The following is a 26,786-nucleotide window of genomic DNA, read 5'->3' as shown; positions in this document are numbered from 1 at the left end:
GGGGGGGAGGAGAAAAAGGTATCTTTTTTTCCTTCTCATTGTAGTCTCTGTCTTGAACTGAACTGCATATTGCTCATTTAACATCTGATTTCTGTTTTTTCTTATTTCTTATACAGTAAATGAGAAGGTAGAAATCAGAACATGTAAAGATTTGACAGGTTTAAAAAGAGGAAATATAACCTGTTTTTCTGGGGCTTTTTTTTTTTTTTCATGCTTAGAGTTCCCTATTCCAGCATCACTTGAAGTTTAGTAATTTTTAATCTGTGCATTGTGTAGAGGTTGTCAGACCTGTACTCCATGTTGTCTCTGATGGGTAAAAATGTAGGTGTTGGACTGTATCTAAACAACTCCTTTTGTGCAGGGCACCGCCTCATATCCATAAACAGCACCAGTTTGGAAGGTGTCAGCCAGCATGCAGCCTTGGAAATCCTGGAGAATGCTCCTGAGGATGTGACACTTGTCATCTCCCAGCCCAAGGACAAGCTGTCCAAAGGTAGGGATGTGCAGTCTCCCCTGTGAGCAACCCCAGCTAGCTGGGAATTGTGTTCAGAGACAGGATGGAGAGGAGGTGTGTGAGGGTAACCATTGGTGGGGGTACAGTGTGAGCAGAGAGCTTTCTGTAGGATATCCAGGCGGGTGAAACCTTCCTGGGCTGTAAGCTGAGAAAAGGGTGTCGTGCTGCAGATAAGCTGATGGCTGTCTTGTCTCCTGCTTTGCAGCATCGTCTAACACTGCTCAGATCAGTAATGGAGCCAGGGGTTACTTGAGGAGGCCCTCCTCAGTGCAGGACACGGAGGCAGAGTCCTCTTCCGAGGAGCACAGCCGGTGCCGAGCTCACCAGAGGCCCGTTTCGGGCAGCCTCTCCGGGCTGTCCAAGCGGGACGGGAGCGTCAGCTCCCAGGATTCCCGGACCGAGAGCGCCAGCCTGTCCCAGGGCCAGCCCACCTTGGGCAAACGTGCCAGTGGCAGAGCCCAGCAGGATGCCCAGCATCACAGCGAGCCCCAGGCTGGGGCCTCGAAAGCCCTCGAGAAGAGGAGATCCTCGTCGGACAGTGCTCGAGCGAAAAGTAAAAGGCCCGGGGTAGTGGAGCCTGTGGAGTATTCTGACCGAGGGGATTCTGACATGGATGAAGCAACTTACTCCAGCAGTCAGGAGCAGCAGCCAGCTAAAAAGGCATAGTGGATTTCATATGAATATTTCCCATTAGTGTGATAGTATATTGAGATAGCTGTCTGTGGGTGTCAGGATGTGAGGGAAGAGCAGCCTGGCCTAGCCTGCAGCTAATGCTAGTAGCTGATTTCTAATAGCATGGTGATTTTGTGCAAAATAAATGGAGAAAATCACTTCTGTAACTTGGAACAACTTTCCAGCTTTCCAGTGTCACAAGATGTGTCTTATTAGAGGCAGATTGTGCTTTGGGATGAACCTACAGTGCACTTCCTGAAGCTGTAGGAAACCTTTCAATTCTGTGTGTTTGTCCAATATATTCATAACCTAGTGACCAGTCCTAGAGGTAAGTTTATTCACTTGGCAGATAAATCAAGTTTTTCCTCAAGGAAAGTAGGAGTGATATGTCTAGAGTGGGTAGCAGCAGAACTCATTGTCTTCTGGGATTGATCTAATCCTTGAAAAACTGCTCTTGTGCATTAAAATTCAGCAGTGAGTCATGCTCTTGAGCAGACACAGTTGCTGCTTCACCTTTCCAAAAGGCCACAGTCACAAGTACTGCAAATTTGTTTCCAGCTTGCAGTGATTCCTCTGTTCATCTGATGGAGGTTATTCAATTAAATTGTGGCAGCTCATGCTAATTAGTCCAGCAGACTCTAGGCTGCTGAACTGCTGAGGTACTGCAGTTTGTGTTCTGTAACTAGCTCACTTGAAGAGTAAAGACTTGGCTGCTAAAGGCCAAGCATATTTCTGTGCTAAACCTGTTCAATGGCAGGAATGGAAGAGTTGAAGCTGTGAGCCTTGAGTCTTGCTAATTGGTACTTTGCCAGGTGGACTCCTTGTGGCTGTGTCTGACTCAAACCCCCACCCTTTAGGGTCTTAGCTGTAAGCATCTGTTCCAAAGGCAAAAGGCAAATCATTGTCTCTTTTTGTTTTGTTTGTTTTTTTCTCTCTCTCTCTCTTTTTTTTTTTTTTTTTTTTGTAAATAAAGGATTCATCCTCATCAAATACAGCAAACAAAGTGAATTCTAAAAAGGTTTCTACAACGCTTCTTAAACCTGGAGATATCTTTGAGGTTGAACTAGCAAAAAAAGATAACGGCTTGGGAATAAGTGTCACGGTACTGTTTGACAAGGTTTTTAGATGTTTTCTCTTTTTTCTCTACTCCCAGCAACCCATTAAATTGCTAAATTACAAGGAAGCAAAATATTTCCTGGAATCACTTTAATTTATAGATTTATTGATGTGTGGTTAATCTTACCAAAGCTGAAAAGTAATACTATTAATTTATATTAATTTTCTTGTCATCTGCCCTTTAAGTAATTCTTGTTTTTTGTTTTATGGTGGAGCCCCAAAGTCCTAATAGACTCTTATCACAGATTCTGCTTTGTGAGTACAAAAGGAAAGATGGTCTTTGTCCCTTGCTACCTAATCTTGTGGCATATTTGCAAGGAAGGAAGTGAGACCCTCCCAGACTGGCACTGCAGGCGGTGGAAGGAGTAGTGTTATTTAAGGGTATCTGTGCACACTCAGTCACATTCACCATGTTCAGTGTTCTCCCTCTGCTGGAAAAAAGGCAGAAAGCAAAAGACTACATAAACCCAGATAGGACCTGGCTGACACTGCTTTCTTGTAATATGAGGCAGAACCATATTTTTTAAGACTGATATCTCTTCAGGCTATAAGATTTTGAAGGTAGTTTTATATTTAGGGCCTGTCATACTGCAGAATGGCACTTCAGGGAAGAAGAGAATAATTTACATACATTTTCCACTGCATCTGTTCCTGCATTAAAATGAACATTTTAATGTATTTTAATATTCAGCTATTTTCAGTGGAGGAATTATTTGGAAGCCTAGTGCTGTTTCCATATATATGGCTAGGATTGTAAGAGGAGCAGAAGGAAATTCTTAGTTTGGCATCCCATTCTATTAAAAGTCATGTTCCATTACTTCAGAGAGTTGGAGGAGCAGTGGTTGAGCAGGGGTTACTTACTGAGTAGCACTAGACCTGCTGTGTGCATGCACTGGCTTTGTAGAGATGCTAGAAGATGCCAGCCAATGCAGAGATTTCCCTTGAGGGGTGACCGGGTGGTGTCTTCACTGCCCTTTGCTTTTCCAGCCCCCATTCTGCCCCTTCATTGTTTTACTGTGCAGTGGTGGTGAGGAGAGGTGTGCAGTTAGCTGTAGGTTACCTGGGAGCATTAACACACTGTTAGTCTTCCTCTTCCCTCCAAGTCTGTGGAGCACAGTGAGCCAGAATCACACAATGGTTTAGGATGGAAGGGACAACTAAAGACCATCTAGTCCTACCCCTCTGCAATCAGCAGAAAGGCCAGGGCCTTCCAGAAACAATGTCAGTTCAGCTTGAGCAGCTTAGACCTTCTAACTTGTCTGAACTGAGAAAAAGCAGCGCTCCCTAATCTCCTGTTACATCAGAGAAGTTGTGTTGGAGTAGGACACTGCATGGTTGTGCATCTCCTGCTTTGGCATGCTGTGCTCTTGCACATCTCTGAGCTTTGGTGTGCATGCAAGCATGTAAAGTCCAACAAAATGCAGACATGTTTCTGCTGAAGGACATTTGTTTGTGTTTTGTGCATTTGCATTGTGATGCATTGTGTTTTTACAGTCTTCCCATCCCAACTTCATTCATAGCAAATTGCATGACTGCACAGAACATGCTTGATGTAACATTTTGGTTTTGATAGTTTTTCTGTTTTTTCTACATGCCAGTAGCCCAAATGCTTCCTAAGAACAGTTTTCCTTGTGTCACACTGTGTTTGATTACTAAGTATTCTAACTGCAAAAAGACTAACAATCCTATTTTTGTTTTCTGTTTAGGGTGGTGTAAATACTAGCATAAGGCATGGTGGTATTTATGTGAAAGCAATTATTCCCAAGGGAGCAGCTGAAGCAGATGGCAGAATAGAAAAAGGTAGGATTTCCATTCTTTCAGTGGAGACTCTTAATGTGAAAAAAGGGCAGAGGACTGTCTGGGGGGACTTGACAATATCCTGTGGCCTGGAAACTAGCACTCTGTTTGCCTCCTGTCCTTGCACCTTTTTCACTGGGAAGAAGAACTATTTTTTTAAGCTGTTGCAGTTGTCATTTTAAATATTGCCTTGATAGCTAATTCTGCAGGTGAAGATTAAAAAACTAATGTAGAGCAACTGCAGAACCAGCAATACTGAGGCTGTGGAAGGGAAAAATAGGAGATAGCTTGTGGGATTTCTGTTCTCTAAAGCAGCCTATGTTAATGGAGAATGCTTCTCTGTTCCAGGCACAGAGAGAGAGGGCTTTGTGTTATTTGTGGCCTTCTTGCTTGGCATGCCCGGCAACTCAATACAGAAAATGCTGTAATTGTTATGGCTCTTCTTGTTAGTAAGCCAGGCCACATTCTTCACTGAAGTGAGCATTCCTGCTGTGGACTAAGATTTGTTTTGAATAAAGAGTCTGAGCTTTCTGGCAGACTGTCACTCTGATGGTTAATACTAGTTTTGACATGGGATTATCCCACAGAATCATTAGATTGGAAAAGACCTTTGATTTGAATCATATAGTTTGTTTGCAAAGTTCTCTTCTTGACTCAGAACATGGAAGGGAGGGAGAATTTCATTAAATAACTGTCCTTGTTAGCTCAGACTTGAAAGTTTCTGTGCATCATAGATGTTTTATAGGTGATGCTCTGCCTACTTTTTCTTAAATTATTAAATTAGGTGACCGCGTGCTCTCTGTCAATGGGATCAGTTTGGAAGGAGCTACCCATAAGCAAGCTGTTGAAACCCTGAGAAACACAGGCCAGGTGAGTGGCTGCTGCTTCTGCTCCTGTCTGTGGTAAACCAGTTCTCTATCAGTGAAAAGAGGTGAAGGAACCTCAAGACTGGAATCCTCCCCAGTGTTGTCATGGTTACTTTAGATTTGCTTTCTTGGACTCTTTGGCTTCCCGGCACACCTGAAAATAGCCAGTGAGTGTACACATTCAGAACTGCTGAGAACTGCTATTTGTGTTCACTTTATAAAATGCTTTTAACTTAACTCCCTGTACAAATGTGCAAGTGACACTATCTTTGACACCTCTTAACACCCTCAACTTTATAGTAAGAAAACCCTTTCTTACTCTATTGGCAAGTATCTTGCAAGTCCATTAGTGTACTTTGGAGGTTGTCATTTAACAGCCCTTAAAAATAAGGAATAATTGGAGGATGTATATGGGGAGGAAAGTGTCTATAACACTTGCTGCTGTAAAAGTATGGACTCTTGAGAAGTTAGAAGGAAACGCATACTCTAGACTGTGTTATCTCTGTTGCCAGTTAACTGGAGAATGTTTCATCTCTTTAGGTGGTGCACCTGCTGTTGGAAAAGGGTCAGCTATCAGGGGCCAAGGCTCATGCTCCAGTGACACCACAGTGCACGCTCCCAAATCAGGTGGGGCAGTGTGAGCCACAGGAGAAGCCAGCAACAGATTCTTCAAATGCCAAAGATTACAGCTTTGTCACTGCAGGTCAGCTCCCACAGAACAATTGCCTTAACTGTCAAAGCATCCTCTAGTTTCATAAGATTTTCTTTACTTCTTAGGATGAAAATAGAGTGGGTAAGAATCTATACCAAGCCCTTGCACATAATGCAGTCTCTTTCTTTTTGTGCTGTTGTGTTTCTTTTAAAGACTTCCTTTCACATCTTGGTTACTTTGTTTAAATACTGTTAACTTTTTCCTCTCACTGTTTCACGCTCTTTCCTAGTGTCACCTTAGATGCCAAGGCTGTAGCAAGTTTGGAGTTAGGAGGTGCTGCTGTATCTGGTGTTGCTAAGGGGTGCCAAGGGGAATTTAGATATTTATATATAAATGAGTGCTTCTGTGGGTCTGCAGCTCCTGTCTTAGAAGAGAGAAGATATCAAGAGCTAGATGAAGAGAGAAGGATTTGTGCCCCTGACTAGAGGTTGACATAATTCAGCCTCTCCTGCTGGTGACTTGTGCAAGTGAAGGGAAGCCTACCCAGATGGCAGAACCCCTGCAGATACCTTTGGGTCTTCTTGCATGGGCTCTGTCCTGTCTGCCAGGAGCTCCAGTTGCTGCTCTCACTAATGCCTGATCAGTGGCTGGAAAAGTTGAGTCACTCTGTGCTTTGAAAGGTTTCTTAATAGACTTCCTAGGGAATAAGTCCTTTGGAGACACTCTGCCTTCCTGCACATTGATGTTGTCAGGCCAAGCAAGCTGACTGAGAAGTCGTGATCAGCTTTTTGTCCTCTTTAACCTGGAGGGATCTTTTGGGTAACACTTCTGTTCAACTCAGTGAAAGAACCATGTGAGGGGGAGATTGCACATTGTCATGTCTGGAATATGAGCACCAGACACTCTTTCCATGTGCCATGTGCTATAGGAAATAATAAGTTAATTGTGGAAACCCAGGGCACCGGGATTATTTCTCTGTCTGCTCTGGGGTGTCCTGACACCCAGGGGAGCACTGACTTTGACCCTCATTCATGGAGAAAGTTTCCTAAACTTCAAGATAGACTGGAATCCACAAAAGTGTGAAATAGATTATAGAGAGTAGTGTATGTGTCTCACTTGATGAGAAATTTAGGTTTTGGGATTTTTAGTATGTTTTGGATGGAAGCAAGATGGAGGGCACAGGGTGTCATCCTGGATTTCTTCTTCATGCTTCTTCTTCCTTCCTTTTTCTTGGGTTTGGGTGGCATTTTGTAATTGGGCAGAAAAGTCTGCATTGCGGGCTTATGGGGATCAGGTTTTGGGTTAAAAGGGAAAATAATCTAGGTGTCAGTTCTTAATTGGATAGTTTAGTCTTAAAAGACCTTGTAACAAGAGATTGTTGGCCATTTTGTGCCTTCTAATGAAGAGCTGCTGAACTCACAGTAGTGAGACTGTTTTACTGATAAGAAATAATAAACACTTGAGTCCAAATATGAACTACTATCTCAAGTGCCTTCAATCCAGACCCAGAGGAACCCACAGCTGGTACACCCACAGTTCATGTTTCTTTTACAGAGAACACATTCGAGGTAAAACTCCTGAAGAACAGCTCAGGCCTCGGGTTCAGTTTCTGCCGTGAGGACAGCCTGACCCCAGAGCAGCTGGGCTCGACGATTGTGCGGGTGAAGAAGCTCTTCCCTGGGCAGCCAGCCGCAGAGAGCGGGCAGATTGAGATCGGGGACGTCATCCTGAAGGTGAACGGGGCGTCCCTGAAGGGCTTGTCCCAGCAGGTTTGTACCCATCATAGTGAAACTGATACTGTGGTAGCCCTGCAAGTCTGCATCTGACAGTGAATCCCTCTGTGGCCACAGGAAGTCATCTCTGCTCTGAGGGGAACATCTCCAGAGGTCTCTCTTCTCCTTTGCCGGCCACCATCTGGAATATTACCAGACATTGACCCTTCATTGCTGGTAAGGTGTCTGGAATGGGATTTTTTTAAACGTAATTTGCTATTTAAGGTTCATTTATTCGATCTGGTGGGTGGATGGGTTAGTTCCATCTGCATTATTCCATCTGCAAGATGCAGATGGAATAATGGGGAGAGCGCTCACGGAAATGTAGTTCTTGGAATGAGTCCCTTAGGAGTGCACTGTTAAAGGAATGTATGGCTTCAAAAGCTTTTTTCCTCCATTTTGTGACCTAAGGCATGAGAAATTGGTTTAACAGTGTTTCTGGAGCAGAGATTTCTTTGCAGCCCAATGTTTTGAAGTTGGCATCAGATAGAAATTGGATATTTCTGTGAAGGATATTCTGCAAAACATCAATTTGGTGTTAATGTATGTAAAAACAGGGAAAATATTGTCATATTTACCTCCTGGAAACTAGAGGTGACCCAAAGAATATTTTCAAAATGCTCCAGTAAATAAATTGAAAGAACAGAAGGCCATTTTAGGATACTTGAAGAAGTGGAAATGAAATGTGTTTCAACAAAAGAGAGTGTTGAGGACAAATTGCCTGAATATTAGGCTTTCCATAATACAGGAAAGTGTAAAACTAATGGAGACAGGTCTTCAGTTTAAGTTCCCCAGGGAGTTCATCACAGCACTAAGCCTGCCAGAGTTCAAGAAGTGTTTGGACAAGGCTCTCTGGCACAGGGTGGGATTCTTGAGGCTGTCCTCACACCTCAGGCCCTGTGCAGGGCCAGGAATTGGGCTTGGATGATCTTTGTGCGTCTCTTCCATCTCAGGATACTCTGATTCTGTGATTCTGAGTTACTTTAACATTACTTTCAAACAATGAAATCATTCAAGTCTGATGTGAGAAGTTTAAATAGACAAATACAAATTTAAGTGAAGTTACGACTGGAGTGAGAGATAAGCAACTGAGCAAACTAATAATATAAATAACTATTCCTATAATAGACATGTTTGTAATGTGGAATAGCAGGAACTTTATTAGAACTTTATCAAATTTTAACAGGAACTTTAATGAAACAGTGCACATATTAAAAGAAGAGGAAAGCCAAAATTTTTCTTTACATTGTCACAGATTGATGTGTTCATGCATACAAGCATGAAAGCAGAAATGAAGCTTTTATGTCAGCTGCTGGCTGACATAATTCTTCCAAATATGTGACAATTGGCAAAATTGTTATTCAGTCTGGTGGTGGTTAATAACTTGGTTAACAGTCACCATTTGGCATTATCTTAGTCTTTGTAGTCTGTTGCTTTTTGGTTGACAGCTTTTCTGATTCCTTGCTCTGTGAGGTTGGTTTGACTTCAGTAGCTCTGTGAGCCTCAGCTTCTGGTTGGAAGGGATTTCATGGTAGTTGCATAGAAGACTGCTGGGCATAGTTTAAAAGAATCTGTCAGTAAGCATTCTGAAGCTAAAGTATTTTTGTTTTCCTTTAATGAATTTAAAGGTTTTTAGCAGCGTAAGTTTCAGAGTTTTGCACACTTTGTCTTGGCCAAGTTGCATTGAACTTTTTGGAACTCTGCTATGATGTGTTTCAACAGTTCAGTCAGTAGCCACTGACTCCTTGTTTTTTGGTAATTTTATGCGGTCCTTGAAACTTTCTTTTGTCATCAGAACCGGATTATTGTGAATGAAATGCTTTTGCTTTTGTAGACCCCCATCCATTCGCCCCAACAAGTTTTTCCAGAGGTCAGCAGAGAAGTTTCTGGTCCATCAAGTAGAGAACAAGGCGACAGCTCAGATGAAAATGAAACTACTGATCTGAGCAAGAAAAGGCTAAAATCTCCCTCCAGAAGAGACAGCTACAGTGACAGCAGCAGAAGTGGTGATGAGGAGGTGATGGAGTCAGCAGCCCAGGTGGGCTGGAGTTCAGCGCTGTACCAGGGCTCAGGGGAAGCTGAGGCACGGGCACAGGCTCAGTACGAGGCACACCCTGGCCAGAGGGACGCTGTCCGCACCATCCTCTATCCTGATCAGGAGGCTCCCGGCAAAGCAGAGCTGGAGGACAGGTATGCTGCTGATAATGATCCTCATCATCCTGCAGAAATGTTTATAAAAGTAGTTAATTGGACCTATTCATAGAAATGCTTCTCTTGGTTTGCTTTTTAGATTTACATAAAGTCAATCTTGGTTCATGTATTAATTTATGAATGACAGCCACATTGTACTTACTCCTGTTTTTCTTTTTCTTTCTGCTTTATCTGTAGTGATCTGCCTTTGGATTTGCCAGTGATCCCCACCTGTAGAACTGTACCTGATGTTACCACATCCATGTTAATAAATGACTGTTATGCTACTCCTGTCTCTGAGCTGACTTCACACCTGGGAGAAATAGATTCATTACTCACCCAACTGGAAAAAAATGCTGAAGAATATGAGCCAGTAATACACTATTTCTGTCTTTCAGGAGCATGAATGTCTTGCTGTCGTTGTTTTAGCCATGATTTTGAGAGTGGATAGAAATTAGGCACATTAATTTACAAATGGGATAGCTGTAGGTTATACTTGCACTACTCTGTGTGTGTGCCTAATAAATGGCACATACATTGCCATTTGTAATCAGTGGCAGCTGCTCATACCAGTGTCTGCAGGTATTTTCCGTGTGGACTCTTGAAGAGTTGATACATTTCCTTCTGTGGATGTGGAGGCATCCATGTGTACATAGGTGGATGTGTGTATGTCCATTTCATGGGTCATTTCATCCTGGAAACCTTGGCATTAAATATTTACCTACCTCTCAACCTTGTGCTTAGAGGAAGCTTAAATGGCAGATACCTTGCTTCTGCTCTTTTAGTTTTAGGTGGTTGTTCAGAGGTCAGAGGATAAATTGAGGCATCAAGGGAATCAGGAGACCCTGTTCTTTGCTGTGTTTATAAATATGAATCCCAAAGACTTTCTGCTGTGCTGCAAGATGGAGCCTATTTTTGAGGCTCTTCTGAGAAAGCTTTTGACACCACAGAAATGTCTTGTGTATCAAAGGGACTTCCATATCATCATGTAATCTGTTCAAATATAGAAAAAAATTGAAATTGAATCTTGATACATCCCAGTTGTGAGGGTCTTCCATGTTATAAGTAGCCAATACTCCATTTTGACAAGAAACTGTATTTTTCTTAGTCCCTACTTCAGAAGTTTTTCTCCATCCTTTCTGGTGCTCTGTGTTTTTTTTTAATGCAAATGAGACAGATCCAAATCTTTCAAATCAAAATTAATGCAAATTAAAGTGGGCAAAGCACGTGCATGTCTTCAGTTTCCAGAAAGCTCTATAGTTTTGTGCCCCACTGTAGCAAAATATGCTCACTTATTTTCTTCTGAATAATTATGGATGTGTTGAGATATTTAAAAATACAGAGCCTTTCTTATATATGGCAACTAGATTAGGGTAAAATAGGGTGTGAGTTTTGAAGTGTGCCTTCAATATTTTGTTTAATTCATAGACTTTTGGCCCCATGTTATTTCCATGTAAAATATTATTTGGTTCTGTCTAGAACTCATTAGAGATATTTATTTGAAGCAACTAAGCTGAGCCTGATAAGAAATATGTCTTGTTCCAGGCTTGTGTCACACTTAAATCAGTAGGTAAATCAGTTGTCTTAAATTCAGTAAAATGTTCTTATTTCTTCTGATTGCATGTTTGTAAGGTGCTGTTTTGTCCCCCTAGGAAGTGGAGCTCCGAGTGACTCTGACAAAGTCAGACAAGGGCAGTCTGGGCTTTACAGTGACCAAAGGTAATGACAGTGTTGGCTGCTACGTGCATGACATTGTTCAGGATCCTGCCAAAAGCGATGGGAGACTGCGGCCTGGAGACCGACTCATAAAAGTGAGAGAATTCACCTTTTCATGTACAGGCCTTGCACAAAAAGGACAACTTTGAGTCAAAAAAAAAAAGTTAACTGTGTTGTAGGCTAAGTCAAATGTGGTTAAAGGACAAAGATAGCACCTTCTGAGAGTCATGATTCAATAGCACTTGAGAACAGCAATGAATGCTTCCTCAATAATGCTGTCTTACTTGGCATCTAACAAGGACACCTGTGTTGCTTTGTTCCTTGCAGGTGAATGACATTGATGTCACCAACATGAGCCATACTGATGCTGTCAACTTTCTGCGAGCTGCCCCCAGGACTGTCAGATTAGTACTGGGGCGTGTTCTGGAGTTACCAAAGATGCCAGTGTTGCCTCATTTGCTGCCTGACATTACACTGATGTGCCATAAGGAGGAGCTAGGTAACACGGAATTCATATGCTTTTTGCCCTAAAGGAAAACCTTCCCCTTCAGTTACAAAGAAACCTTGATTTTTATTGTTTTCCCCTTCTTCCCTGTGAAGGTTTGTCCTTATCAGGAGGCCATGACAGCCTTTATCAAGCTGTGTATATTAGTGACATTCTCCCCAAATCGGTTGCTGCCAGAGAGGAGAGTCTCCATGTACTAGATATTATCCATTACATTAATGGAGTAAGCACACAAGGAATGACTCTGAAAGAAGCCAAAAGAATGCTGGAAACATGCCTTCCAACAGTGGTGCTCAAAGCAACCAGGTGTGTTCTGGAAGCAGATGCTTTCCTGTACTTTTTGTTTTTCTTGCATGATTGTATGAGTATATCTGAGAGTGTCTGAGTAAAACCTGTTCCTGGTGTGACAAGAACCACCACATGTTACTGAGGACTGATTCTACAGAAAGGGTCTGTAAATTCACAGCTTTTGTGCTGCAGTGGAGCACAAGGGTATATGGTACTTGCTGTGCTTTGTGCTTCTTGGGAACACAAGGTTGTGTCCAGCTATGAGCTACAAGTGTTCAAATAGACCCCTTACTATCCAGGAGGAATTAGTCAGAGACCTGCTGTGGCACTTGGACACTCACAGTGAGGATGGGATGAATCCCATCCATCTGTGAGGATCCTCTGTGAGAATGGATGGGATTCATCCAAGGATATGCAAGGAGCTGGCAGGAGAGCTCACCAAGCCACTCTCTATCATTTGTCATCAGTCCTGGCTCACTGGGGAGGTCCCAGGTGACTGCAGTGTGACACCCATCTGCAAGAAGGGCTGGAGGATGCAGGGAGCTACAGGCCTGTCAGGCTGACCTCAGTGCTAGGGGAGGTTACAGAACAGATCACCTTGATGACCACACAGCACGTACAGAACAAGGGGATCAGGCCAGCAGGGGTTCAGGAAAGCCAGGTCCTGCCTGGCCCAGCTGATCTACTTTCATGATGAGCTCCTCATCTGGTGGATAAGGGAAAGGCTGTGGATGTGTCTGCTGGATTGGGTGAAATCTTTGATGCTGTCTCCCACAGCATTCTCCTGGAGAAGCTGGCAGCCCATGCCTTGGAGGGATGCTCTTCACTGGGTTAAAACCTGGAGTGAGAGAGTGATGGTGAATGGTGCTAGTGGGGTTTCCCCAGGGCTCAGTTTTGGGGCCAGTCCAGTTCCATTTCTTTACTGATGATTTGGAAGAGGGGATTGGATACGTCCTCACTCAGTTTGCAAATGGCACAAAGTTGGTTGGGAATAATTAGCAGTTTTACAAGTAGTACTGTTTATTTCAATATCAGATGATTGCTGTGATTTACTTAATTTTTTTAATAAATATTCCTGTAAATATTTCTTTTCACAGAGATGGTCATGCAGTGTTCCCAAAATCCAAAAGCCCTGAGAACTCAACTCCATGGCCAATGAAAGCTAATGGTAAGATTTGTGGGCTTACTTATAGCAAGTGAAATTCACCTGTTCATAAAAATAAAGGAACTGATATGGACCATACAATACTATCCTAGTCCAGCTTATTGTGTCTAGCCCCAACAGGAGTTTGCTTGATCTTTCCTCTAAAAGCTCCATGAAAAGAGATTCACCATCGTGTTTTTATATATAATTTCTTGTGTAGTTTAGAAATTCTCTCTAATATAAAGCAGAAGGGTTCCTTTGAAAAAGGACCCAGGTGTCAGATAATATTTATAACAAAAAAAGTAGTCAATGACAGGTGTTTGTGGGGCTGTATCTTGTACATTTTGAGGAAAAGGGAATCAACACTGTTCTCAAAGGTGCACATTTCCCTGTAATTTGTTAAACTATTTATCAACATTTCTCTTTGCTTTGAGTTGGTGACTTATATTAGCATTCATGCTTTCTGATCACATTAAATAGAACATTCAAAAAGCCATTATATGAAGTGTAGTCATTCAGACAGAAAAGTTTGGCAATGCACAGAAACCAGGCAGAAATGCTACTCATGTTGTAATGTAGTATTAAATAATACTTGCTTCTTTTATAAAAATAATCACTTATAAAAATAATCAATAATTTAATTTCAGAGAAAAAGTTGTTGTTTTTCCCACATTTTTTTAGGTTGTTCCTGTGGTGATCCCTGTGATAAAACAGAGAAGTCAACTGATGCTTATGGGCCCAAGGTAAATGCTCCTCTCTTCCATCAACCAGACAAAAGTATCTACTTCAAACACGTATAAAACTAAATAAATGAATGAAACAATCTGTTGATCAAAGTATACAAACCCACTCTTATCAATTGACATGAATAAGCAGTGATCATAATAAATATGCAAGTTTTTTTAATTGATTGATCTGCTCTTTCTTTTGGCACTGCTTTGTTGCAAGACAAATTGTCCTATGAGAAGGATGTAAGGCTATCATCCAGAATACTCCATTCAGCCTACAGTTTCTGCAGATGTTTTCATATTGTATTTGCTAGGTGGTTTTCTTTCTTTTTTCCCCCTTAGTTTTTCCATAGAAATGCTGATGTTGTGGGACCAAAAGTACTGAAGCTTGGATACATTTTATAGGGATTAAATTAATGTTAAGTACTACCACGTGTTCTCTTGTAGAAGCTGCTGCTTCATCAGCATGTGGGTTTTTTTCTTAGTTACTTTAATTTTTCTATTTGCTCTTGTAATGTGAAGCTTCCCACCTATCACCCAGATATCTCAGATGATATGAATAGAGGTTTTTATTTGTTGCTGAGGAGAGGTGAGAACTTTTTAGTGGTTGTTTGCTGCTTCAACAAGCTGCCAGGCTCTTTAAGAGTTAATTTGTAACAATTTGTTAATTGTTCTCTGCTTCCTCAGGTCAATGGCAATGGCATCCTGGGACCTTCTCAGGGAAATACAGAAAACAATATCCATCACACGAAAGCACTGAGGAACCTCTTAGGGGCAGAAGATGCACCTTCCCTTGGATTTACCAACCAGATGTCAGATTTTCCTAAACACACTGACAAATCAGGTAAGAGGGGATGAGATGGACACTGCATCATTCTGCATTTATTGTATCAGCACAAGAGAATCACAACATGGTTGAATATGCTGAAATAATTAAATGCTAGGCTGGCAGTTGCTTTTAGAAGATCATTTCCAAGTCTTGTGCCTTGCTTTGTGGGAGTTAGTTGATGTTGAAAGTGGATTTATAGAAATTGGATTTTGTGTTAGAGAGAAATAAAGGAAGGCCATGGTAACAGCTAGAAATAATGCCTTGTGTCTGCCCCTTTAAATTAGTTCTTGCAAACCATTCTGTACTGGGAAAACTTGTCATTTTGCACTATTTGTCTTCAGGAACAGAGGTTCCAGATGATGAGTATTATGATGAGGATGACCACAATGAAGTTGTCCAGTATCTGTTGGATGTTGTAGATGAGGAAGCCCAGAACCTCTTAAATCAGAATAATGCAACTTCAGAGGCTCAGAGTCTTCTACATCTCAAGAAGGCTGCAATAGAAAATCACCTGCCAGGTAATATGAGCCATTAGAAAAGAACATCCATGACAGCAAAACTCTGAAACAAGGTGCCAAGTAAGCAGTTGATTTGTCAACAGGGGGAGTTGATTGACTTTGATTTGATATCTGAACTGGAAGTTTCCCAAGTTGAACACAGACAAATAGCTGCTGATTACCACGAATTCGAGATGTGATGTAATAAGTGAGGTTCTGGTTTGAAAAATCTGAATTTTGCATTAAGTAATCTGGAAAAATGTATTCCCATTCTAGAGTTGTCTCTCGAGTGAAATTCCTATTGTTTGAGTACTTGGTCCTGCAGCTGCAGCCATGTTGGTGTGCTGAAGCGTTTCAGTATTTCATTGACTTCAGATTGCACTACTTGGAAATGTGTTGAGATCTCTCAAAACCAAACAATTCACCAACCTGCTTTGTCTATTTCAGAAAGATTGGCTCTTTTTCAGTACCTCCTTCTGACTGTACACTTTTCTCTTGCTTCATTCCATCTCCTCAGCTTTACTCGTTATTAACTCAAATGGAGTGAGGAGTAGGGTTTGTAGTTCCTTTGTGGTGTCACACTCTGTATGCATGCTCCAAAAATTCAAGCAAGATGCTTGATGCTTCTGTAGAGATTCCTTCTAAAACCCAAGATACACTCTTCAAAATTGTAATTATTTCAGGTCATGACTACAAGGCCATTGGGTTATTGTCATTGGTCATTGCATTAGAAGTCAGGGATCACTGAAGTTCTTTCTGGCTGTGCCAGGATCTCAGCTGAGGAATATCATTGGAGCTCCAGTACTTCCAGTTTCCTGTAGGCTGTCCTTTGTGACTGAAGATGAATTGAATCCATAGGGTATGGCAGCAGAATTCTTCCACAGCAGACAGATACAAGTCAGATTTTATCTGGCATGTCCTAATTACATTTTGTTATTGCAAAGAGTGAGTAAAATCCTGGTTTGGACCTACTGCTGGTCTGAATCCAACTGAATTGCAGAAAAGCCACTGGCAGGGGGAATGTGATAGCTCAGTAGCTGCAGCCTGTCCGTCAGTTATGCTGTGACACAGATATTCTGTGCAAACAACCTCACATAACATGGCAGCTGTTCCAGTTATAAAATAAAGAAACCTAAAGTCTGTTTGTCCTATGCAGTAAGAAGTCTTTTCCAGCACTCTGGTAGCAAAGGGCCTCAAAATGTGTTTCTTGGTTATTCTGGCACCTGTATTCCCTGTCTAGTGCCAGGCAGGTGGAACAGGATCCACATCTGTGAGAGGCCGGCTCCTGGGCATTTTCTGGTGTGCTTATGCTGTATCCCCTGATTTTCCTGTTCAGCAGAGATGAATGGAAGGGTGACAGAAGATAAGTCTGAGGACACAGACTGTGATGGGTCATCTTTACCTGAAGATTTTTCAGAGGTAGGATGGCAAGAAGCTGGCAAGTGCTTTCAGTTTTTTTCCTTATTGGCATAGAATTGGTGGATGTCCTTTAAATGAGAGCATCACTGTAGGTAGTAGCTTTAAATGGTGTGTAAACATTTATTTTTAAATAGCATATGATTATCATAAATTACCTATGTAAGAGAACCAAGCATAAAGTTATTTTACACTATCATATGAAGTCCCTCAGCTTTTTTTTCAAAAAGAGTGGTAATAAAACTACTTTGTTAATGCTACTTCAGCTTTTTAATCTAAAAGATTTCAGTGATTCCTGCTCAAAGAAGGGAAGTGGTCACAGTGAAAATGAATGCCGTGTAGACCTTACTGTCCAGAATGTGGAAATCTGGATTTAAAATTTGTACTCCTGCTGCTTGTTGCTAGGATAAGTTCATTAGCTTGAATAACTTCTATATGTGGTTTACTCTATGTTATTGTGTGTCCTGGTTTACATCAGTCACTGGAAGCCTGGGTTTTGTCTCTTGTTTCAAATCAGCAGAACTCTTGTCTCTCCAGCACATCCTGGCTCTTGCAGCTTTCTGTCCAGTTAGTAGAGCTGAAAATCAAATTAGGAATCTGGCTCTGTGTCAATGTGCTCTAGGGAGAGCCACGAGTAAAACTGTCCCAGTATGGCAGTGGAAAAGCAAGTTGGCCTAAAAGGTAGAAATTATTTTCTAGAGTTGTTCTTGAAAGAAGGATGGAAATGCCTTCCTCTGTGCTGCAGAGTCTTCATTGTCTGCTGAGGAAGGTGTGAATAGAAGTGTGTGTCATTTAGAGGTGTGTTCCATATCCACAGCATAGGAACTGTGGCTTGACAGCTCTGAGGCAGAAGTTCTCACTATCAAGCTTAGCTCATAAAGGGTTTCTAAGTATTAGAAACAAAAAAAGCCAGCTGGGGAAACTTAGGTGACTCTACTGCTGCTGAGAGTCAGGAGTGATTTTAATATAGCTTTTTGGCCTTGTTACAGTAGAGTATCTTTCCAAGTGCTCAGTGTTCTTGTCCTCTGTTATTTTGGGTTAATGAGATGTCTAAAAGAGGAAAGTCCTCCATTATGTGCTGCTTTGAACTTAGTACCCTTCAGAAATAGTCCCAGTAATTGTTAATTGTTTAAAATTTGCAGCATGTGAATGTTGCAACTATGTCTTTTAATGTGTTTTGAAATGTATCTTCTTCTAGGCAACCCATGTAAATGGTTGTGAAGACTATTGTGAAGTAAAAGCTGTGCCAGAAAGGTAAAATTTCTTTTCTAGTGTTGGTTGAAAGCAAACCCATGAAGTCTGGAAGTCTGAAGTGTAATATGTTGGAATGAGATAAAAACAGCAACAAAAAAAACAAGAAACCATCCCCAAAACAAACCCAATAAAATATCTGTGCAATGTCTTGTTGAATTGTTCTCTTGATCTGTTCCTTACTTTAAAAGTTGTAATTTTCCTGAATACTAGTCAGCTTTATGTGGTTTACTACACCCTACTTTTATCTGTTCCTTTCATATGTGGTTGTAGCAAGTAACTGGACTGTGTTCAGATGTCTCCAAATAACATAATTTGCATTGTGCTAACAACTGGGTACTTGGATGTGAAGAAAACATTCAGTCAATGCTGTCTCCAGTTCAAATCTATACAACGTTTGTTAGTGTTACATATTCTGGTTTTAGACCACTGCAACTCAAATGCAGAGCTCCTCTGCTCCATCAGCTCCCATTTGGATCCCTGGGCTTACTGTTTTTTTCCATGGAGCACAAAGCATATGACTGACCAAGTTACTAGCTAATTGTCCCTTTGAGCTGCTTTGAGCTTTAGATATTCCCAAGGTTGTTTTTCTTGGTGGAATAATTTTAGTCCAAGTGAAATTTCAATGAAAATGTATATGGTTTTATGTTGTTAAGCTTGTGGGAGGTTTGAGTTTGAGACTTGGTGACATTATTACCTAAAATACTTAATACATTCATCAGTATCTTCAACAAAGCTAGAAAAGTTGAAATTGATAATAGATGCTCAAGTGTAGTGAATTGTGTGAATGGTACAAATCTGCTATGGGATGCTATTTAATTGCTTAGCCTTTGAAAAATTATTTTTTTTCAAAGTGGTAGTTATTGGTAGATTTGTATATTCCTGGCTCTTTTTCCTCTGTTATATTTTTCAGATCCCCTTTGGAGATGTAAAAAAAAAAAGGGGCGGGGGGGACAAAAAAGTTAAATTTTTGAGATTACTGGTGTAGGGGTCCAGTCCAGAAATAATTGTAGCTATGAATTACTTTCTGGTGGGGTTTGTTTTTTGGGTTTTTTATTAACTAGGTTGCAAATGTGTTGGTTCTAGGTGTCATTTCTTACTTCCATACCTTGTCCTCTCATAGATCCCCTCCACAGCCTTCCTTGAGCCAGGCAGATGAGGAGGAGATCACGTGGGGAAGCGACGAGCTGCCGATTGAATCAGTCAGCCAGGAGCGTGTGAATAAAGGCAAGGACATTTTGCATAATCACTGGGAAACTTCAGGGGCACTTTTTATATAAACAGAAGTGAATTTTGAGATGTCCTGGATATGTTTTGAGGGTGTCATGGCAGGTATAAGGAGGATTCTAACAGCTCAGCAATGCACTGGGAAGGATCTCTACATTTTTGTGTGGTAAGTGTGTGAGAGTTAATAGGAACAAGTATTGGCAATGTTGTGTCTGTAGTTGTAGAAAGCTGGGACTAGCTGAGATACTTCTTTCCTCAGTATCTGTCTCACAAAAGCTGCAACAATAAATTATGTTTGACTGTGATTAGATTGATACATCATGTGTTTCACATACCAGCTACCCCATGCTCAGATCAGGCACTACTTTTATCTTGACTGTCATTCTTCCAGTGCTGCTCAGTGTGGCAGAGTGGCATCTGTACAGTTTGATGTGTTTGGCAGAATTTAGTCTTCACTTTTTTTAAGCTAGCATTAGAAATGTTAGTTCCTGAAGTTCATATACAGCAGTCCTTTGCATTCATTTAAAGAAGAAAGGATAATCCATGTGATAAGTCAGTATATTTAAGACACTTCTAATTGCAGTACCAGAGAGATACTTGATTTATGAATTTTGTTGTGCTTCAGAGAAGCAGTGAAGGCCTGATGGGAGGTAAGCTGTATTGGAAAAAAAAATGTCCTTCCAAGAGATAACTGTAAGATGCCATATGCATGTTGAGTATTAGTGCTAAAAACAAGTCACAAGCTGTAATGTGCAGAGTTCTGAATTATCCCTGTCATGTCCATCCATTTTTGTAGGTTATTGTGTGAAGAACTTACATTTAAAATGCACTTGAAGTTTTTTTCAATGTATTTATTGGACGTTCAGGAAAATACTCCCCCTAGTTACTGGATTCATCAGAGCTGATTTTGTGTCTTACTGGTTTTGCTAGTTAATTTGCTTTTGCCTGCCAAACTAAGAGGAGAGCTGTGTTCTCTCTGTGTATGGGGGCATTCAGGAGAAAACAGGTAGTGCAGTGGTGAACAGCAACATGCAAATCCAACTGTGAGCTTCAGTTTATGTTTCCCTGGTTTTAGCTATTTATTTATATCTTCTGCTAGATTTCCCCCTAGTGACAAATGAAGAGATCTCTGCACTCCCTACTGTGAATGTGCTCCCTGGAGGCAAATATTCAGGAGCCAAATTGAAGTCAGTGATCAGGATGTTGCGTGGATTGCTGGAACAGGGAGTCCCTTCTAAAGAGATTGAAGTGAGTAACTATTTGTCCTCTAAAGTCCTTTTTCCCAGTATGAAACAAAAATAGAATGGCTGGATCATCACTGCCTTGAATTCCACAGCTCTTTAATTGGAAGCTCAAAAGAGATGAAAAGACTTGACACCAAAGACTTCTTTCCCTTCTCCCACAAGCTGCTGAGAGATGAGATCAGTTTGAATTCAGTTCATAAGTGCTTTTTGCATCATTCTCGTTTCTGGTAAATTACCAAGTGAATATGATGTAAACAGGCATAGACAAAGGCTGTAAAGTCCAGCTGCTGAATGTGAAATCAGTTTTTTCAAAGTCTTAAGTCAGCCATGTTACATGATCTCTTTTTTGAGAGAATGAGATAAAATATTTACTGATAGTGTATAGGGTTTGATTTTGAGGTTTTTTTTGTTCATTTCATTTTCTTGGCTGTGTAAAAGATTCTTTCCTGTGACTGCATTATGTTGCTTATCCACCTTAGGATTTGATTTTTAATTATTCTCTTTGTTAATAACTTGATAACATAACCAATCTTGCTATTATTTCCAATCAGTGTTTCCTAATGCACATAATGCACATCATTGCATCTTTTCAGAACCTCCAGGAGTTAAAACCTCTGGATCAGTGTTTGATTGGACAAGCAAAGGAGAACAGGAGAAAGAACAGATATAAAAACATACTTCCTTGTAAGTCCTAACTCATTTGAAATTCACAGTTGACATTCTGTCACCACCTGTATGGTCAGATGGATTGGATCAGAGGTGGGGTGGTTTGATTCCTAATCCTAGTAAGGATGAAAATAAAGCAAGCATTTATGAAGCAGTTTAAGATCAGTGAACAATATACTACAATGCTGTGTTAGGTGAGGATGGATGTTCACAGATTTTTCAGTTGTTTTAGCAGATCTCATGTCTTAAATGATGTATACATGTGGAACCAGATAAGGTTTTTTCAGTTTTACCCATGCAGAATTGGAAAAAGAGACGTGTACTATTGTCAGTAAATTTCCTGCCATAAAATTCTGCTTGTTAGCTGTTGAGAAGTAAGAACTGACAGAGGTTAGTTCTATGTCAGAAAAACTCAACCTCTGTTTTTCAGAATTGCTGCAGTTCAAATCACTTATCCCACCTGTCTGCTGATTTATATTTCTCCTGCAGACATCTTTTTCTTTATTAAAAGTACTTAGTAGTGTCTTAAATTAAGTATTTAAGTGATTTATTTCTTCTAAAGCAAGCTGTGGAAGCATCTGTGGAGATAAGTGCTGTGTTGGTGTGTAAGGCTCAGCACCTGTACTGTGTGAGGGTGAGATGATGTGCACAGCTAACATGAGGTCTCTCTGTTGTGTGGGGGTGACAGATGACACCACCAGAGTCCCTCTGGGGGTGGAAGGTGGATACATCAATGCCAGCTTCATTCGCATGCCCGTGGGGAACGAGGAGTTCGTTTACATTGCCTGCCAAGGACCTCTTCCTACTACTGTGGCAGATTTCTGGCAAATGGTTTGGGAGCAGAACTGTACTGTGATTGCCATGATGACTCAGGAGGTCGAGGGAGAAAAGATAAAGTGTCAGCGTTACTGGCCAGATGTGCTCAATAAAACCACCATGATCAATGACAGACTGCGCCTCGCTCTTGTGAGACTTCAGCAGCTGAAGGGCTTCATCATCAGGGTGCTGGAGCTCGAAGAGATTCAGGTGAGTGAATCTAATTCTGCATGCTTGGAGTTTTTTCTGAGTGTTGCCATATTATCCTTATACTTCTGCCTTTCCTGCTTTCACTTGCATTGTCTACATCAAGAGGCAACCAGGGCTTCTCCTCTATGCCCAGTGATCATTACTGGGCAGCTGTTCCTTGTGGCAGCTTGTGCTGCCTTGTGACCTTTACAGGAGAAAGCATTTGGGCCAGGCTGTGATTTAATTACACTAATAAGACTCTAAATTTTGGTCCCCATTGGCTACAGAAACATATGTGAGGATATTAATTCACTAATAATTCAGCCTGGCTGGTTGACTCCTCTGTGTGATCAGCTCAGTCTGCACAGTGAACCTTACACTTTTAAATTACTTACTAGTTATTTCCAGTTTAGCTCTTGCTGTATTGAATTACAAAGCACCTTCACTGAGGAAATCCCTCTGTTCTGAGACTTTTCTTTGGGAACTCCATTTCTTTCTTTTCATTCTTGCCACGTGCAAACGATGGTGTTGTTTTTGCCCCTCAGACGGGTGAAGTGCGGCACATTTCCCACCTGAACTTCGTGGCCTGGCCTGACCACGACACGCCCTCGCAGCCGGACGATCTGCTCACCTTCATCTCTTACATGAGGCACGTGCACAAGGCAGGACCCATCATCACCCACTGCAGCGCGGGCATCGGCAGGTCGGGCACCCTCATCTGCATAGATGTGGTCCTGGGGCTCATCAGCAGAGACCTCGATGTGAGTATCCCAGGGGATGGCCCAGGGGTGCTCCTGACCTGCAGGAAGTGTGTTCCACTGAATCCATGCAATCTCTCAAACAGTGTGCCCTGCTGTTGGCAGTACTATGTTTCTTTGCTGGTGATCCCAGGTGGGGAGAGCTCTAATATCCAGTGGGTTAGCTCAGGGAACCTCAGCAGCCAGGCGCCACTTGAAGTATGTTTGAAGATCATCTTCTACCATAGTGGACTTCTGGCACGTGGCATGGGAAAAATAGTGTTGCCATGGTGGCTTGGGCAATTGGTGGAAGGGGTGTGTGAATTGACTTTTCCAGCACTACCAGGGATTGATTGCTTTCTAGGGTGATCCACAGGAGGGTGCTAGCTTCCTTATGTTTATGTCCTTCAGCGGCCTGGGGTAGCAAAACTGTGGTGAATTTCCAAGCAAGATGAGCTGTATCATGCTTAGTTCAGTGGAGTTTCTAAGCTCCCTCTGAATGTCTGAAACTCTCTTTCTGCATACTTAGCTGAGAGTAAGCAAGAGAGCCTTTGTCCAGAAAGAACACTGGAAAAGGGGGGCCTGTCTGGTGTAGGGCCACATCCAGATTGCCCAGAGACAGCACATGCTGGTTATCTACTAGATAAACATAGGCCATAGTGAATTATTTGTTTCATTACTGATGTACCTAATTCTGTTCCCTGGTTTGATGCTGGGGCTGTTCCTTTGTTCTGCATGTCTGTCTTTTTTGAGTGTTTACCTTGCTGTTTGTTTTGGCAGTTCGACATCTCGGACCTGGTGCGCACCATGCGTCTGCAGAGACACGGAATGGTTCAGACAGAGGTGGGTCTGCATTCCCCTGGCACTCACTGAACCACCTGGAGTGCCAGAGAGCTTCAAGATGCACACAACAGTTGTCTTTGTGCACTGTAATGTGACATTTGTGACACAAGAATTGAATCAGATGAGTAGCAGGATGTATTTAACATTTATAAACACAAGCTGTTTTTAACATGCTCTACTGGTTTGATCTGTGTTTAAAAAAAATGTGAGTTTTCATCTTCAAAAGCATGTATTTATAGAGGAGGTTAGCTAAGCTTTTTTGGTTTAAAGATGCATTATAAACTGAAGAGAAGGCCTAACTGTAGCTGCTGGGAATCAATGATATGTTTTGAGATCTATTTTGGTAATATATTCATCCAGAAGTTCAATCTTTTAGGAATAATCTGGATCTAGAGCTAATTAACTTTAGAGATGGTCATCACAAGGTCTTGTTAAAATCTGCACTTTTTCTTTGAATAGGTAGGAATTGTGAAGTCATTGTTAAAAAAAAACCAAATCTGAAATCAAACAAGCAAACTATCAGCCCCATTCCCACCTCACACCCCAAAACATCTACCAGCCCCCACACCTCTATCACTCAGATTGAGGAAAGAAGTTTCACTGTCCTCTGAGTTCTGTATTAGTTGGCATTGATGCAAGTCCTTGAAATTCTCTTGCAGTCTTCATTTCTGCTTACATAAAGTGCCTAGTCTCCTTTAGGTGGTTTTGGTGTGAAAGAAAGATAAATGTCCCATATGAAATATATCTTTAGTGGCAGAAGAGTGTCCATATTTGCTTTAAGTTGAAGTTGAATATTTTTCCACTGTGGCCTTTTTGTTTGTTTTTTGTTTTTTTGGGGTTTTTTTTGTTTTGTTTTGGTGTGGTTTTTTGTTATTGTTGTTTGGGGTCTTTTGTTTTCTTTGGGATTTGGTGATGGTGGTTTTATTTAATAGCATAATTAGTATTTAAAGTGCTGTGCAGCTGTGAAGTGCAAGTGGGAGCACTTAGGTGTGCCGGCATTTTTCACATTTTTTCTTTTCCTTACAGGATCAGTACATTTTCTGCTATCAAGTTGTCCTTTATGTCCTGAACAAACTCCAGGATGAAGAAAAACAGAGAGACAAATAAAATACTGAAGCAGAAGTGCATTTAAAATAAGGAAGCAAGGAGATTGAGAGGCTTTGGAGCATTTTATTTGTCTTGCCAATAGTTTTCTAATCCCTTTCTTCAGTTGCTGTCCAATGCCTTTTCTATGAAGTCTCTCCATCATTCCAAATAAGATATATAGTTTTAAGGAAAAGGGATAGCTCATACAATACCACTAAAATCTTCAGCCCCATGGATGCACATGTGAGATTTTTGTATAACAATATTTAATAAAGCTGCATTTTTTTGCAGATTCCTTAATATGTCATGAAATACAGAAATAAAAATATTTTAATTTAAAAAAGAAAAGTAAAGAAGAAGAAAAAAGTAATCCTATACTACTTCCTGCAGTTCTGCAACTGTTTTGGGGTATTTTTTTCTTTCAGGGTGGGGAAGTGGGAGGGATGAAGCAGTATTCTTATCTTGTAAACTTTATTACAAAGACCTTTTACTAGTCTCTTTTGAAAAGTTGTTCATGGCACAGAATTTTTGCCCTTCTAGTACAATTAGAGGTATTTTATAGAGGGTATCTTGAAATCAGCATTTAAGCTTTAAGAGATGCCTGTTAGCATAAGGATAGTAGTGAATGTTAACTGTATCACAGTTAATAATGTTTACTTCATAGAATTTTATGTATATATTTATATACTTTTACACAAAAAAAAAGCTGAATTATTTGATGTCTAACCTTATAATTGATTAGGCATCTCTACTCTGTAAATAAAAATATACCTAATGTACACTGATCAGTGGGTCTGGGTATTTTTGTGTCCTTGTGACTGATTTTTCTTGGCCTTCCATGGCATCATTCCTTGTGGTTGCTGCCCGTACGACATAAAGGCTGTGCACATTTTAAGTTTTCAGTGTCCTTCTGTTCTCCAGTATCTGTTTGAAAAATCTGGCAGAACTGTGGGCTCCTTTCTGGAGAGTTTCCACAGTATGGTGAAGAGTTTCTTTTCCCTCCCTCCTTGTTTTTCAGCACACCTGGGCATTGAGACCGCATCACTTTTTTAGAGGGTGTGTTTGCCCTGCTACAGCAGCATTCTGACAACAGTGTAACCTGCTCTGCTCACTGCCACCAGGCTTGAGGTTGGAGGCAAGATATTGGATTCTAAGTAGTTCTGTGGTTTACTGATACTGTAAACAGTCAAAACTGTTCTGAGAGAAAATTTTCATTTTAAGCTCTGTGGGTACCTTGGATGGTGAATAAATGCCATCAGCCTTGAGTGGTCATTTGAGGGCCAGGGCAATATTCCTGTCCCAATAATCCTTGACAGAACTGAAGCTTTTGTGCTGTCAGGAAGGGTGTAAGAGTGCTAATTTAACAGCATTCTGCATTGAAGTGGTGGAACTAAGTTCAGAGGCTGGTTATTATTCAAGGTTTTGACTCTTCAAAATAGTTGCCCACAGTGTTCCAGTGTCCCAAAACTGAGCTGACCATTGCCTTGCATGGAGACATTTTTAAGAGCATGACTTAAAAAGGAAGGAGCCTTTTTCACTTTTCAGTAATACTCTGTATTTTATTCCCTCCAGCATACCAGCAAAATTGTGCATCTTACAGAGCACCATAGTGTGAGGAAGGAAAATCAATTCTGTGTAGATAGAAGCAGAGGTAAATTGATTAGCCATGTTGGCAGTATACCTATGTGAAGGAGCTGTAAATTGAAGACAGAAGATTTTCAAGACATCAGTTGTATACAGGCAAAGTAAGTAAACACAGCTAGTTAATACACTGCAGCTGCTTGAACATGAATAGTGAGTTCAGAGTTTGGGCATGTCTGGGTTTTAGAAACAAAAGAAAGTGTTATGGTAACCAGATAGCACAGTTAAGGCAGTTAAATTCTTCTTTTAAATGTTTTCAGGTACATGCCAAGCAATGTAGAAACATGAACAGGTTTTGTATAGTGTGCTGCAGGTACAGCACAAACAGCTTGCTTCAGATTACAGCTTATGGGAAACACAGATCAGTAAACAAGTCCAGATTTT

General features: G+C 41.1%; 1 protein-coding gene across 7 annotated transcripts in view; it reads left to right on the top strand.

Moving 5' to 3' along the window:
• The window catches only part of PTPN13 (protein tyrosine phosphatase non-receptor type 13), a 112,931-nt gene extending 87,385 nt beyond the window's left edge, over nucleotides 1-25,546 (top strand). For 4 of the 7 annotated variants that reach the window (XM_071431526.1, XM_071431527.1, XM_071431531.1 and 1 more), the window contains 26 exons: nucleotides 362-493; nucleotides 720-1,174; nucleotides 2,160-2,303; nucleotides 4,009-4,102; nucleotides 4,884-4,969; nucleotides 5,506-5,668; nucleotides 7,172-7,386; nucleotides 7,468-7,566; nucleotides 9,224-9,579; nucleotides 9,778-9,952; nucleotides 11,232-11,390; nucleotides 11,623-11,794; nucleotides 11,896-12,106; nucleotides 13,186-13,256; nucleotides 13,914-13,975; nucleotides 14,648-14,804; nucleotides 15,131-15,307; nucleotides 16,623-16,705; nucleotides 17,901-17,956; nucleotides 19,077-19,180; nucleotides 20,280-20,428; nucleotides 21,018-21,108; nucleotides 21,779-22,116; nucleotides 22,641-22,856; nucleotides 23,613-23,675; nucleotides 24,702-25,546. In XM_071431526.1, the coding sequence (XP_071287627.1) occupies nucleotides 362-493; nucleotides 720-1,174; nucleotides 2,160-2,303; nucleotides 4,009-4,102; nucleotides 4,884-4,969; nucleotides 5,506-5,668; nucleotides 7,172-7,386; nucleotides 7,468-7,566; nucleotides 9,224-9,579; nucleotides 9,778-9,952; nucleotides 11,232-11,390; nucleotides 11,623-11,794; nucleotides 11,896-12,106; nucleotides 13,186-13,256; nucleotides 13,914-13,975; nucleotides 14,648-14,804; nucleotides 15,131-15,307; nucleotides 16,623-16,705; nucleotides 17,901-17,956; nucleotides 19,077-19,180; nucleotides 20,280-20,428; nucleotides 21,018-21,108; nucleotides 21,779-22,116; nucleotides 22,641-22,856; nucleotides 23,613-23,675; nucleotides 24,702-24,782 (4,109 nt within the window). In that variant the 3' untranslated portion in view covers nucleotides 24,783-25,546. The other 3 variants (XM_071431529.1, XM_071431528.1, XM_071431532.1) reach the window with 3 other exon arrangements.
• Nucleotides 25,547-26,786: the final 1,240 nt, after the last annotated feature.

This window comes from Agelaius tricolor, unplaced genomic scaffold, assembly GCF_023055355.1.
Source record: "Agelaius tricolor isolate 1412-34295 unplaced genomic scaffold, bAgeTri1.0.p SCAF_8, whole genome shotgun sequence".
Classification (NCBI taxonomy): Eukaryota; Metazoa; Chordata; class Aves; order Passeriformes; family Icteridae; genus Agelaius; species Agelaius tricolor.
Note: the sequence above shows the minus strand (reverse complement) of the source record. Positions and strands in the feature narration are given on the sequence as shown.